We start from the raw sequence: 14,664 nt of genomic DNA, 5'->3' as shown, positions 1-14,664 counted from the left end.
CCTAAGACAGCTTTCAGAACCATAATGGGATTGTGCTCTAGACAATCGCGAGATTACAGCCTGCATCACATGAGCAGTAATTGCATTTCGTAACTGCTTTTATTTCATTAGACTGTGGCTTTACGGATTGCGTAATTAATCTAGTGACGATGTGAGTAATTGATAAATGTACGTAATGGGTTTAACATTTTTGAGTTTGTTTATAGATTATTTACGACAGAGCTTATTACCTACCATTGCTAGATTTTGCAACAGCTTTTATGTTAAGGTATATGAGATAGAGACATGATGTTTTTGGCTTTTTACATTCTTGAAAATGAAAAGGAATCGTTAAACTGTTATGTATCTGTCTTATTATACAGACAGTTTAAATACCTATGCCTTTTAGAAACATTTCCTTGGAATGAAATTAAAAGATACAGTAATTACGTTATTATCGATAGCGTTTTACTTTTCACAAAAACGATTATAGTACGGAACCGGTTATTAGCCAGTAGTTGCCTCACATTAATTATTATACCACGTGAAAATTTCTCTCACAACATGTAAATAATTTACGTTTACCTTTATAAATCTTTTCGCTTTTGTTAATAATCCTAATGTGGTGTGTCGTGATGCTTCGGGGCCTAGTGGTACCATGTCCTTGAGTTTTTCCAAGCAACTTCTGAGGTGTGCTCTCCTGCAACAAGAAAAAAAAGCAAGTTAATAAAAAGAAGAATTTTCGAACATTTTTTTTTGGCAATAGGGAAGCGCTTGACCACAATCTCGCCTGATGTTAAGCTGAGATGTGGTAAGATGGAACGCGCTTCCCTAGAAGGTACCTGTTCACTCTACGCTTGAAGAGTGCAACATGTTGCGTTGCAAAAATACTCTGTGTTGGCAAAGAAGTTAAAAAGTTGTTGCATGTAATTTCAGTCTTAGTGCTAAACATGTTTTCTGAATTTCAGTGTAAAGGCAGGCAGTTTTTTAAGGTTTGTTATAGGAACCATATGCCTTAAGTAATTTAATCTAAATGACAAACCAGTCATTTATAACTTTTTTATTAGATTTCAATAAATTGCAGTTACATTTATTTTTGTATTGTTTTTAAATGACGGGTAATTTTTTATGTACAACCATAGTATATATATTTTGTAAGATTTTCACAAAAGGACGATGTTCTTATAAAATAACTACTAAAGAGATCGTTAGTTTTGTAGGTAAGTTAGTATTTATAAATCTAAAGGTAAAATACACAAAGTAAATGAGAGGTAACCCGCAGTAAGGCTACCCAAATGGAGCCCTGCAGTTCGGTCGTTTGTTACTCCCTTGCTAACAAAGCTTATTTTCATCATTACTAAGGAATTACGATGCGAACTCGAAATAATAATACTCGATCTCATTCGTAACCGAGTTTAAATAACAATAACTATATATATTATTCAACAAAGTCCTCCTAGCGTCTATCCGTTTGTCTGACGCGTTAAACTCGAAAACTACTGCACAGATTTTCATTTTATTTTCATCTATAGATAGCGTAGCTCTCGGGTAAGTTTAAGATAACGCGGAGGAACATGCGGGCGGAAAGCAAGTTTAAAAATAAAACAGCATAGTGCTTAAATAAAAGTTATAAAATAAATTCAAACTCCATTCATAAAACATCATGAATTCATTGAACCAAACCCGACATAAAAACGTAAATATAAAAACGTTTACTTCAACGCGATTACATTTCGCCACACTGAACAAACTAACGGCTCTACAATAATCATCCACAATTTCGTATTACAGCGAGAAACATTAACGTTAAAATCTAAATTGTTTCTCGCAATAAAATCGAATGCATTTCACCGCTGGTTTGTCGCCAAAGAGAGCGCCCGGGGCGGACCGGCGGCTCGCCTGATCAGGCGTAACTAACAAAGCTTATTTCGTGCGTTACTAATGCAACTCGATTGCATTTCTCGAAAGAAACTCACTTGAGAAAACGAATTTGCGAGCTCTAATGCAATACTCTTGAAAAATTTCGAAAGAGAAACAAGAATAATGCATGTGTTGAATGAAATGAATACGTTTCATAAATCTTAAGCAGTTTTTGTCTGAAAGAGAACTTTGGGATTTATTTAATAATTTTATTGGTGTAACTATAAATACTAATTAAATATAATATTCACTTACTAAGAATTAACGTATATTTTGAGTGTAATGTTTTTTTTTATATAATTTAAAATACAATCGTATGGAATGCGATCAAACTATACTATTTAAATAAAAGCAATTTATTTCATTCAATTAATTTTAAACTGTTAAACTACCAGGCTACCATAATTACGAGAAAGTGCCAATAGTAGTGGCACCTCGGTCGCAAATTATAGCAATGCTCGCGCACCGTTTCCGCTGAAACCCGAGGAGGCCCGCGGTAACGTTATACGATTTTAGTGGTTGCACACACACAGCGACTGTACCACTGCTTTATTTTTACATCCTACACTTTGCCGTTCATTCCACATTTACGTGCCCTTTTTCGCCTTTTATGAACGCGACGTTGGCGATAATTTGAAATAATTGGATGTTTACAGTGTCGCTACGTTTCATTGAGGCGATTGTATCTTTAATTGTTTTGAGAAAAGTGCTTATTTATTTGTTCGTTTATCCAGAGTAACGTATTATATTCCTATTTTATTGTTATCTCGTTAGTACGTGAATTCACGGTTTCAATTACTAATGGAATAAAAAATAGTAGATTGGACTTGCCTATTTGTAAAACCAATAAGAAAACAAATGTAAAATAGAATTCGTGCCACACTCGCAACGAGGGAATTCAATTCTTCTCATGTCAAGGGACATTTTCTTTTGGCTTTTAAGGTAATTTTATTTAAAACTATATTTCAACGTGCATTTGCTTGCACTAACTTCCTTAGCGAGGCATCGCCAACAGTAGCTGTTACAAATTGTCAGCTTCTTTTTACTATAATTTTAAATACTTTCAAAAATATGCCCTATTTAATAAATGGGAAAGTTTCTGAGAATGGATTGATGTACGATGTATATTTGTTACTCTTTCACGAAAAAGTTATGGGACGGATTTGGATTTTGCTTCACAGTCATATTATATTCTATATAACAAAATAACACATCAGCTATAGAAATACTTGATTTTAAAACCGCGCGGCACATCTAGTAATTCCTAAGATCTCTATGATACAATAAATCAAAATAAGGCAGCCCTATTATGAAAGTCAATAGTACTTTGTATATTATTCGTAAGTCGTAATAAAAAGGTTGTTGTTGCCTAGAAAAGTAAATACATAGAGATACGGTAACAAACTCAATTAATAAGAATTAACGACGCCTGTGACAACACTAAGGAGCACAACAGGAGTTTTTGTAATTACGGATATATCCTTTTTTGTTGCTTTCTTATATTGTTCGAAGGGAAGTTACTATAAAGGCGAAAAACATATTATTTTCGTAAGACAGATTCTTGTCAAATTATTATAATTAAATAATAAACATACTTGTAACATATTATTTGGATAAGTATTAATTATTCATTGGGAACAATATAATTGCCAATTAACAATCTGTTTAATAACATTCTTCATTTTCCCGCCCTCCACTCAATATCTACAGGAAAAAAAAAACTATAAAAAAAGAAGAAACCATGGACGTATAAAAAAAGACGGACGCCATATTACGAACAAACAACGTGAAGCCACCATAGTAAGCTAGCGATCGTGTAAAGACAATAAACACGCACACACTCTCACCATAGTAAGCTAGTCGGCCGCCATTACGTCGTGAACTACCGACTGATTAACTGCGTCACTGTTTCACAAAAAATATTTAAAATGCCGTCTTGCGTGGTTAAATGGTGTCGCAACAGTACAATTTTAAATAACAAAACACAAGGGATTACATTCCACAGGGAAGCAAGTTATGTCTTTTATGTTTTAATGACAAAATAATTACGGCAAAATTTATAGAAAAAAATACAGCCGCCATTGTCAACAGGACAGCTGTTGCCATGGCAACATGGCACACACACATGGATGTTTCGCCGCCATTACTAGGCTTCACTCAATGTTTAGGCGATATACCGTCCGTCTTTTTTTATACGTCCATGGAAGAAACTATAAAAAAACGCGGCAACAGCACTGAAACGCCCCAAATCGAATCACCATCAAACGTCAACGTCACGTAAGAGAGACGACATTAATTCCATCGCACCTCAAGGAGCCCGCCAAATGAAATACACTTGTAATTTCATACGAAATGAATGGAATAAAATTTCATTGTGATCCGTCTGTCAGCCGAGCCGCTGGGGCATTTGATACACTCTTGTCAATGTCACTTTTGACGTGCGCTTCTCAAGATGGCGGCTTTTTACCGCCAAAAATGTTCGTTCGCTCAAATGGCTTTCAAGGGGATTTCTTTTGCGCTCTAATTGTATATATTGTCGGTGTGAATAGGAAAAATGTGTTTCTTGTAACACAATTTATTTAGATTACTTTTCTCATAAAATTATTTAGTTATTAAGAAAATAAGCTTGTTTTTTTCTTAATATATTTACATAGCACTATCTTTATTAAAACATAAAAAGCTCAAAGACGGTCAACACCCGCCACTATCTTCTTCCATCTAAAATATTTAATGAAAAATATGCAAATATCAAACTAAAATGCAATATGAGCATTAACATACATACGGAAGCTGTATGGAATTTACATGAATATAGTTTGACGAGCGTCTTTCCCCAACTTGCCGGGAATTGGCTCAAGTTTAAACTTTAAACACATGATCACTTAAGCGACCAAGTTCGTGCATTTGAACCAGCGCCTGACGTAATTTAATAAGGCTCGGAGTTTGATGTGTGCAGGAATCTGAGTATGTGATAAACATGCTATAAATTTTCATTAATATAAATAACTAGTTTATAATGCTTTTTTAATAATGTTAGACGGATATCATATATGGCGGTTCATATTGATATTAAATTTTAAACTTAAAGAAACGTAACGAAAGAGACGGAACGGGAACGGACTAAGGAATGTTGCTTTTCCTAAACAACCAGGTTCCAACTAGCTGCGCTCCGCGGTTTCACCCGCGTGGCTCCGCTCCTGTTGGTCTAAGTGTGATGATATATAGCCTATAGCCTTACTCGATGAATGGGCTATCTAACACCGAAAGAATTTTTCAAATCGGACCAGTAGTTCCTGAGATTAGGGCGTTCAAACAAACAACCTCTTCTGTTTTATAAAAATTTTCACGTCATTAAATTAGGAAGATGCATTTAGGCAAGGCTTTCTTATTGAATCATCATTTCATAAATCAAACACACCATTCTATAATTATTATTATTCATTTACTAATAACATCAACACATCCAAGCACCTCAAAGTTACTAACCATAAAATCGTCAAGTCAGGTAGCCTACCAGAGTCGTTTAGCAAAACATTCGGCCATACCTCTAATACACTGCAGTACACTGTTATCGGGCACACTTTACGAGTTTACGACGCCATAAATTACATACGACTGATAAACTCGTAAAAAACTCATCAAGACAAAATTGGGAGCACTCACTATGATAATGCCTACTACAATCGCGGTAATTATGAAGTTTATGGCTCGTCAAATTGTGAACGGATATTATTAATTCTGTTCCACGTTAATTTACCTTGTTTAAGTAAAAATACAAAGAGAGCGTTTATACTTAAAATACCTACGTACAAAAATAGGGACGTTTTGTTATATGTACTTAGCTTTAATAGTAATAAATCTTAAGTATTTCACATCAATATAATTTCTTTGCTAGTTGTTCATGTTACCTCCTAGACAGATCCAGATTTAATTTTTGACCAAATTCGAAATCAAACCTACCTACCTTGTTACAATGATCTAATCACTCAGACTAACGTTAAACATTAAACACAGCACTAACTTTTCTAACATCAAAGCTACCGTACATACCCACTGCGCAAATAGTTAATAAACGTAAATACAACAAGAACGGCGCATTACGTTTACAGTGTAGTGAGTAATGCTCGATACATTTTAGCGGCAGTAAGCTTGTTAGTCCGTTTTCTTATGGGAAAAGGTATACATTTTTGAGTAAAGCAATGCCATTTGGTTCGAATGTTGTACTCGTCCACCTAAGCCCAAATCGCCTGGTAGCCAGTGTCTACTCTCCGGCAGAAGGGAGGGAGGGGGGGTTATAGAACAGAGCGCCCGGCGCTCGGAAAAAAAATTCTGGCGGATTCATTTGGCCCTTTGAGTCAAGTTTGGTGTCGTTATCAGGTAACTAGATGATGCCCGATTCATTCCCCATACCAGTTTTTTAGGGTTCCGTAGCAAAATATGTCACAATCTTTAAAATAATAAACTTTTGGCAGTGGCAAAATCCAAACAAACCAGTATATTTTTATATTTTTGTATGAAACTTGGTTTATAAAAAAATACTGTCTGAAAGGCCATTTTATGCAGATTATAAAAACATTAACATGTAATATATATCTTACGATTTTCAATGTGAAATAAATTATAGAAAGTACAGGAACGTTCGTCAGCGCAGCGTAGGGGACGGCTAATAGACCCGAAAAATAAGCAATAACATAAAACAAAAAGCAGTCAAGTGCGAGTCTGACTCGCCCATCGAGTGTTTCGTACTTATTTGTCCTATACCATGTTATCTTGTCTGGTAGGACCTGGTTAACTGATACACACACACTTTCGTCTTTATAATATTAGTGTGATTTTTAATCATCTTTAAATTATAAATGAAGTCAGGTAACATTATTAAAAATAAAGATATATAATAATAGAACGTTTTTGTATTAATAATAATGACAACCACCTCCACAATTACATAATTCGGTATATTTGAGCTGGCGTATTCTTCAATCTGGAATTGCAAGATTTCACGCACCGACATCTTATCAATTCAAAGCTTTTTTTTCTTTTTATTTCAGATGGGCAAGGAATATTTTGATTTTTTTTAGGTCCCTAAATATATACAGCCTGTAAAACTGCCCTTAGGGCAGCTTCTGTGGGAGGCAAATTTTCGATTTGCCTGTCCGTTTTTGTTAAAAATTTGTTTGCGACCCTCATTTACTGTCATAGCGGGGTACAATGTGAAAAACAAACATATGTACTTATAATAATTATAAAAAAATATAAGTTCTGGATAAGAGTATCCCTAAAATATCGTGACCGTCCTTACCTATCATGCATTGTAATCACAAACTTTTCAATTTCACTGTCTGCATATTTGCCACTGTAAAGTGCTTCAAATCCTCGTGTGACATTCGGATATAATGCCTTCTATACCTTAAATGCAGGTGTACCTATAGTTCTTTTAGACCTTCTAGCTTTGGAACACACGATATAGTAGTAGTAGCCAAAATAATGTTAAGAACAGTCGACAGATGTGGCTAGTACAGAATATCATGTATTCCAAGCTAGAAGGTCTAAAAGAACTATAGGTACACCTGCATTTGAGGTATGGAAGGCATATCCGAATGTCACACGAGGATTTGAAGCACTTTACAGTGGCAAATATGCAGACAGTGAAATTGAAAAGTTTGTGATTACAATGCATGATAGGTAAGGACGGTCACGATATTTTAGGGATACTCTTATCCAGAACTTATATTTTTTTATAATTATTATAAGTACATATGTTTGTTTTTCATATTGTACCCCGCTATGACAGTAAATGAGGGTCGCAAACAAATTTTTAACAAAAACGGACAGGCAAATCGAAAATTTGCCTCCCACAGAAGCTGCCCTTAAACAACACACCTTAAGGGCAGTTTTACAGGCTGTATATATTTAGGAACCTAAAAAAATCAAAATATTCCTTGCCCATCTGAAATAAAAAGAAAAGAGAAGCTTTGAATTGATAAGATGTCGGTGCGTGAAATCTTGCAATTCCAGATTGAAGTGTTTTATACGCCAGCTCAAATGTACCGAATTATGTAATTGTGGAGGTGGTTGTCATTATTATTAAAACAAAAACGTTCTATTATTATATATCTTTATTTTTAACAATGTTACCTGACTTCATTTATAATTTAAAGATGATTAAAAATCACACTAATATTATAAAGACGAAAGTGTGTGGGTATCAGTTAACCAGGTCCTACCAGACAAGATAACATGGTATAGGACAAATAAGTACGAAACACTCGATGGGCGAGTCAGACTCGCACTTGACTGCTTTTTGTTTTATGTTATTGCTTATTTTTCGGGTCTATTAGCCGTCCCCTACGCTGCGCTGACGAACGTTCCTGTACTTTCTATAATTTATTTCACATTGAAAATGGTAAGATATATGTTACATGTTAATGTTTTTATAATCTGCATGAAATGGCCTTTCAGACAGTATTTTTTTATAAACCAAGCTTCATACAAAAATATAAAAATATACTGGTTTGTTTGGATTTTGCCACTGCCAAAAGTTTATTATTTTAAAGATTGTGACATATTTTGCTACGGAACCTTAAAAAACTGGTATGGGGAATGAATCGGGCATCATCTAGTTACCTGATAACGACACCAAACTCGACTCAAAGGGCCAAATGAATCCGCCAGAATTTTTTTTCCGAGCGCCGGGCGCTCTGTTCTATAACCCCCCCTCCCTCCCTTCTGCCGGGGAGTAGACACTGGCTACCAGGCGATTTGGGCTTAGGTGGACGAGTACAACATTCGAACCAAATTTCATTGCTTTACTCAAAAATGTATACCTTTCCATACAAGCATGCCCATAAGAAAACGGACTATGTCGGTAACTACGCCATTCGTTTTACTACGGGCATACAAACTTAGTGAAGACGTCGAATATTAAGCCTTTATAGCGTTCGTACAGATAATCAAGTAATAAAAATATTACGGATTACGTATTCATATATTTTACTATATGATACTTTACTCTCTTGAAGTAAAAGTATGTCATTGCATGTTATAGTTATATTCTTCTATTAATTTAAATATTTAAGTTTTATGTTGCTTTCAGATTATTATTAGTATGCATAAATATCACGGAATATTGTGGTGTGTTGAACTCTTTATAGCACTAGCGTGGTTACAGTAAAATCATTATGTTTTCTTTGTGGAATTAATAGAGTAACTATTTAGAAGGTATAGTATAATTTCATATTTTGTATATGAATATGAACATATATTTAACTAATCGTTATGTTTTAACTGAAAAAATCAATAAGCTTTTGCGTTATTATTACACGATTCGTTTTAATGTCATTAAGGGCTGATTTTTCAATCCTTTGATAAAACTTATTCGTCGAATAATGAATAAAACTACCATTTTAAAAACGTATTCTAATTGCCCGTATTTGACAGTTTACGTGACATTTTAATATTATCGTGTAATACTTTATTGGACGGATAACTTTATCCAAGCATTGAAAAATCGGAACTAAAAAGTTTCACTTATTCAACGAATATTATAATGTTCTAAGATTTATTTAGTTACCAAAAATATGATTAAAAATAACGTAAATGGATATCTTTCTCCACACTGCTTCCATAACGGCAAGACATTTCCCGGTTTTATGGGAAATTTACAAAGTCACTTAATAAGAATCAGGTACCGGCCGTTGTTATCACCCCACACGGGGAGTTCCCTGTCACTTACCATTCATGTGGGGTAATGATGTGGCGATTATGAATATGCATGTAAAACTTTATCGATTTTCCTACATGGATGCCCTTTTTGTTGTTTTTGTAAGTGTGGGGTGGTGTTGTATAACTTTGGTATTTTAATGTAACGAAGATATATTAATTGTACATTGTTGAATGACAAGATTCAAAAATTCTAGCAAAATAGGGGTGGAAATTTAATATAGGTAACATTATTTAAAAAAAATGACGCCCAAAGAAATTTAAGGTCCTTACATAACTTCAATAAATCCGCTGCGATAGGAAATAAAGGAAATACATAACGTATTTTTCTTGCTCTTAAGTGTTTAATAATAAAATAAATTAATTTAACGTACATTTTTATGAAATTACAATCTTAAAATATTCTGTACCTACCAGCTTTAATATCCACTAAAAAATTTCATTTGAATAAACTGCTTAACAACAACTTCACTAGAACATAATATTGATCCAAATCATGACATCTATAGAATCACTGAAACAGTCCATGGTTGACCTGACGGTCACTTTTAATAAGAGGATGGCAGAATTCCAGAAGAATTTGGTAAATCCAGCCCCTGCAAGCACTGATACATCCACTCAAATTGCTGCCGAGTTCAACACGTTCCGTGCATTTGTCACAACATCACTTGATTGCCTGCAGTCCCAACTGGAAATTTTGATGAAGCTATATGATCAACAAGAAACAAGAAGTAGACGCAAAATGTTACTCATTCACGGTGTTCCTGAAAAGAGTCAAGAAAATCCGTCAGTTCTTGTGTGTGATCTTATCTCCAAGCACTTCAAACTTCCAAATTTCTCTGAAGAGTCCATAAATCGTTGCCATCGTTTGGGTCGAATGCAGGAGAGTAAACCTAGACCAATCATTTTAAAGCTAAGTGATGTGAAACTCCGAGATAAGTTGTGGTCAAATAAAATCTCCTTAAAAGGCTCGGGTATAACTCTATCTGAGTTTCTGACCAAGCAACGTCACAATGCTTTTATGTCTGCTCGTAAGCGTTTCGGTATCGATAAGTGCTGGACTAGAGACGGCTGCATTTTCATAATTGGACCAAATGGCTCCCGCTACCGAGCAACCTGCATTGCAGATGTTGATGCAATATCCGTTCCTGATGCTGCTTGTTCTACATCTTCTGTTCCAGCTAGTGGGAATCATACGAAAGATGACAAGATTGTAGGCTCTAGACCAAAAAGACTGCAAAAAGTGAAATAATGTGTAATTTTACTTTGTTATTGTTGTGGCTTTGTAAGTATGTCATACTACACTTTTTATTTAATCTTTTCGACGATTACCTTGTTATTTACTTTCTTATATTATATTCCATATATATAAACTTTCTCTAAATAACATTAATTGTAAATTTATACATAAAAGTAAGGTAAATCTAAAATTAACAACAATAAACAACCTTCAAAGTTATAATTATTTTTCTTATGTCACTTAGTTGTCAAGTCAATGTCAAAATCTGTCAAAGAGTAGTTTTTAGTCGTGTTGATACTAAGACTTTGGTTCAATTAATTGTTAAAATTAAAAATTATGTTCTGCCTTGTTTTTGTATAGATATTGTAATTTGTAATGATTTGGTTTGTCAAGCGTTTATTATGTAATAATTTCATTTTATTTTGCTGGAGGGTACAGGATAAATGCACAGTACAACTTCGTTTATTTACTATAATTTATATATTATTCATTTATTATATTTTTTATAGGTATATATTATATTTATATATATATATTTTTTTCTTATTTATAATTATTTTAAAGAATGTCTTTTAGCGATATAAATAGTAGCTCTGATGAATTCCTATCCATTTCCTCGTCTGGTAGCTCGTGCAGTAACGATAATTTTTACGATGCATCTTTTCCTTCTATTAATTCCTCAATTTCTTCCGAATTCTCCTCTTATCCTCAAAATTTCAACGTAGTTCACATAAACGCTCAGAGCATTCCGGCGCACTTTCCTGATATGTTGATCTCTTTTGACTGCACTAATCTCCACGCTATCTTGGTGTCCGAGTCTTGGCTCAAACCTAGTCTTCCTTCTTCCTTCTATCATCTTCCTGGCTTTCACTTAATTCGTAACGACCGTGTCGGAAGGGGTGGTGGGGGTGTGGCTATTTACTTACGATCGCACATTCCTTTCACTATTATTAGCTCTTCACCTCAGCCTCCTCCATCCGATGCGGCGGAACATCTTCTCATCGAAATTTCCCTCCTTCACACAAAAGTTCTTCTGGGTGTTTTCTATAGTCCCTCTGTAACCACTAATTTCTTCAACAACTTTGAAAACACTCTTGACGAGCACATCCCTCTATATACTCATGTAATTTTGATGGGAGATTTTAATACATGTTTATTACGAAAAGATTCGCGTAGCTCTAAACTCCTTTCTATCACTGACTCCTTTAATTTACATTGTCTATCCTCAAAAGCAACACACTTCTTCCCAAACTCTACTCCTTCTCTTTTAGATTTAATGTTTGTCTCAGCACCTAATCTGGTTCCTAAGCACGGGCAATTCCCAGCCGTCTCCTTCTCCTATCACGACCTTATTTTCCTCTCCTACAACATCCAGTTGCCCCGTGCAAAAAAAGTAACTGTCCTGCGTCGTAACTTTGGTGGTGTGGACAAAGAGCGACTTTGTGATGATGCCCGCAATATTAATTGGATGCCTGTCTTAAACGCTGAATCGATTGACGACAAGGTTCAGAACTTTAGTCTCCTTATAACTCAGTTATACGATAGGCATGCACCACTTAGGCCAGTAAAATTAAAGCAAGCTCCTTCACCTTGGCTTACACCCGAAATCCGACTTTTGATAAAGAAAAAAAATCGTGCAAAAGCTAAACTGAGATCCTGTAAGTCTGATGATAAACGTGAAAAATACAAGAAAATACGAAATCACTGCAACACTATGTGTAGAGATGCACAACGACGCCATATCCACGAATCGGTCGAAAACGGCGACCCCCAAAATATTTGGAAATTTCTTAAATCATTAGGAGTTGGGAAAAATAGTAATCATCAATTCCCATCCGACCTCAATCTTAATGATCTTAATAACTTCTTCTGTTCATACAGTCCTATTCCTAATTTTAGTAGCCAAACCTGCATAAATCAAATCTCTAGCCTTCCAACTCCTAACTATCCTCCGTTTACTTTTACTCAATTTGCCGTTGGTGATGTTAAGAAGATTATCTTGTCCATAACTTCGAAGGCCGTTGGCACTGACCGCATTTGCCGTAACATGATCATCCCAATCCTTGATATAATTGTTTCCATCATTACTCACATCCTCAACTTTTCCATTACGTCCCACAGCTTCCCGTCCATCTGGAAAGATGCTCATGTCATCCCCCTACCTAAAAAAAACAATCCAACATCCTTCAATGAGTATCGTCCTATCTCTATCCTACCTTTTCTGTCCAAAGTACTGGAACGCTTAATTCATAAACAGTTGAGCCAGTTCTTGTACAGTCACAACATCCTAAGTCCTTACCAGTCCGGTTTCCGCCCTGGTCATAGCACGGTAACTGCCCTAGTCAAAGTCGCCGATGATATTCGTTTAAGTATGGACAAGCAGCATCTCACAGTTCTAACATTGTTAGACTTCAGTCAAGCTTTTAACTCCGTTGACTTTGAAATCCTGTTGAGTTTGCTAAAATCTATTAATATCTCTCCTCCGGCAATTGATTGGTTTCGTAGTTACCTGATTGGTCGTCGGCAGCGTATTATGAATGATGATCAATATTCATCGTGGTGTAATCTCGTTGCTGGTGTACCACAGGGTGGCGTGTTGTCTCCACTCCTTTTTGCCATTTTCATAAATTCTTTGACTCCTCATATAACGTCTCTCTACCATATGTATGCAGATGATCTTCAAATTTACACTCACTCAGACGCAGGGTCTCTGCCGGAGGCTATCAGAGCGACCAACACTGATTTAGCTTCCATCAGTAAGTGGAGTACACTTTTTGGAATTCAGATCAACCCACGCAAAAGTCAAGTCATTATAATTGGAAGTCCACAACTCCGCTCAAAAATAAGCTGGGCCGATTTACCCCCTGTGCACTTGAATGGAATTGTCATACCCTATAGTTCTGAAGTAAAAAATCTAGGCATAACTTTCGACGAGGTGTTATCATGGGTGCCTCAAGTCAAAGCAGTTAGTAAAAGAGTATTTGCTGCCGCAAACTCTTTGAAGCGCTTGAGTCGTTTCTTGCCTATACCCACCAAAGTTATGCTAGCTCAATCCCTTCTCCTTCCCCTTTTAGACTACGCGGACTCTTGTTACACGAACCTGAGCGAAGATCAGCTCAATAAACTTGAACGATTGCAAAATTTCTGCATCAGATTTATATATGGTCTACGTAAATTTGATCACGTGTCAGAATTTCGCAAGAAGCTCAAGTGGCTACCTATACGCCTGCGTCGAAATGCTCACACTCTCCATCTCCTCTATTCCATTCTTTTTCATCCCAGTACTCCCTCCTACTTGAAATCCAATTTCCATTACCTTGCTTCTGAATCCTATACTCTCCGATCCTCTAATAACTTTCTACTCCGTTTTCCTGTGCATGGTAGTAAATTATTCGGTACATCGTTTACTGTATCGGGTATCCGTTTATGGAATGCCCTTCCTGAAACGATTCGTGGCGCCCAGACGATAAGATCCTTTAAAAAAATGCTTAAAGACTACTATCTATCTATATAAATATTGTATGTATATTGTATATTATATGTATATTGTATATTTTGTATAGTATGTATATATAGTATGTATGTTATCTATTTATAGTGAAGTATTTATATATTGTAATCTTATGTATAATTATGTTTATGCATTTTATATGTATATAAATATAAGTAATTTTTATATATAAATTTATGTTGTATTTATAAATTATGTGTGACGTTGTGCTTTATTTTTATTTTATTATTATTTTTTTTTATTTTTTTATTTTTTTTCTTCAAATTAATTATTTTAAATTTATTAGTTATTTGGC

At 35.1% G+C, this 14,664-nt stretch overlaps 1 protein-coding gene and 1 long non-coding RNA gene across 3 annotated transcripts in view; both read right to left on the bottom strand.

Moving 5' to 3' along the window:
• LOC149482654 (max dimerization protein 4-like) overlaps positions 1 to 14,664 on the bottom strand; it is a 284,159-nt gene that overhangs the window by 53,140 nt on the left and 216,355 nt on the right. For both annotated transcript variants that reach the window (XM_089703317.1, XM_089703318.1), the window contains exon 4: positions 565 to 679. In XM_089703317.1, coding sequence (XP_089559443.1) covers positions 565 to 679 — 115 coding nt within the window. The remainder of the gene's footprint in view (positions 1 to 564; positions 680 to 14,664) is intronic.
• LOC149482655 (uncharacterized) lies at positions 9,922 to 11,177 on the bottom strand. The gene is made up of 2 exons (XR_016316596.1): positions 10,951 to 11,177; positions 9,922 to 10,852 (listed from the first exon to the last, which is right to left on the bottom strand). It is a non-coding gene; the product is annotated as an uncharacterized LOC149482655 (long non-coding RNA).

This window comes from Colias philodice, chromosome 14 (genome assembly GCF_061535455.1).
Source record: "Colias philodice isolate Cphi_HAF_F1 chromosome 14, ilColPhil1 Martin Lab GWU primary, whole genome shotgun sequence".
In the NCBI taxonomy this organism is placed as follows: domain Eukaryota; kingdom Metazoa; phylum Arthropoda; class Insecta; order Lepidoptera; family Pieridae; genus Colias; species Colias philodice.
Note: the sequence above shows the minus strand (reverse complement) of the source record. Positions and strands in the feature narration are given on the sequence as shown.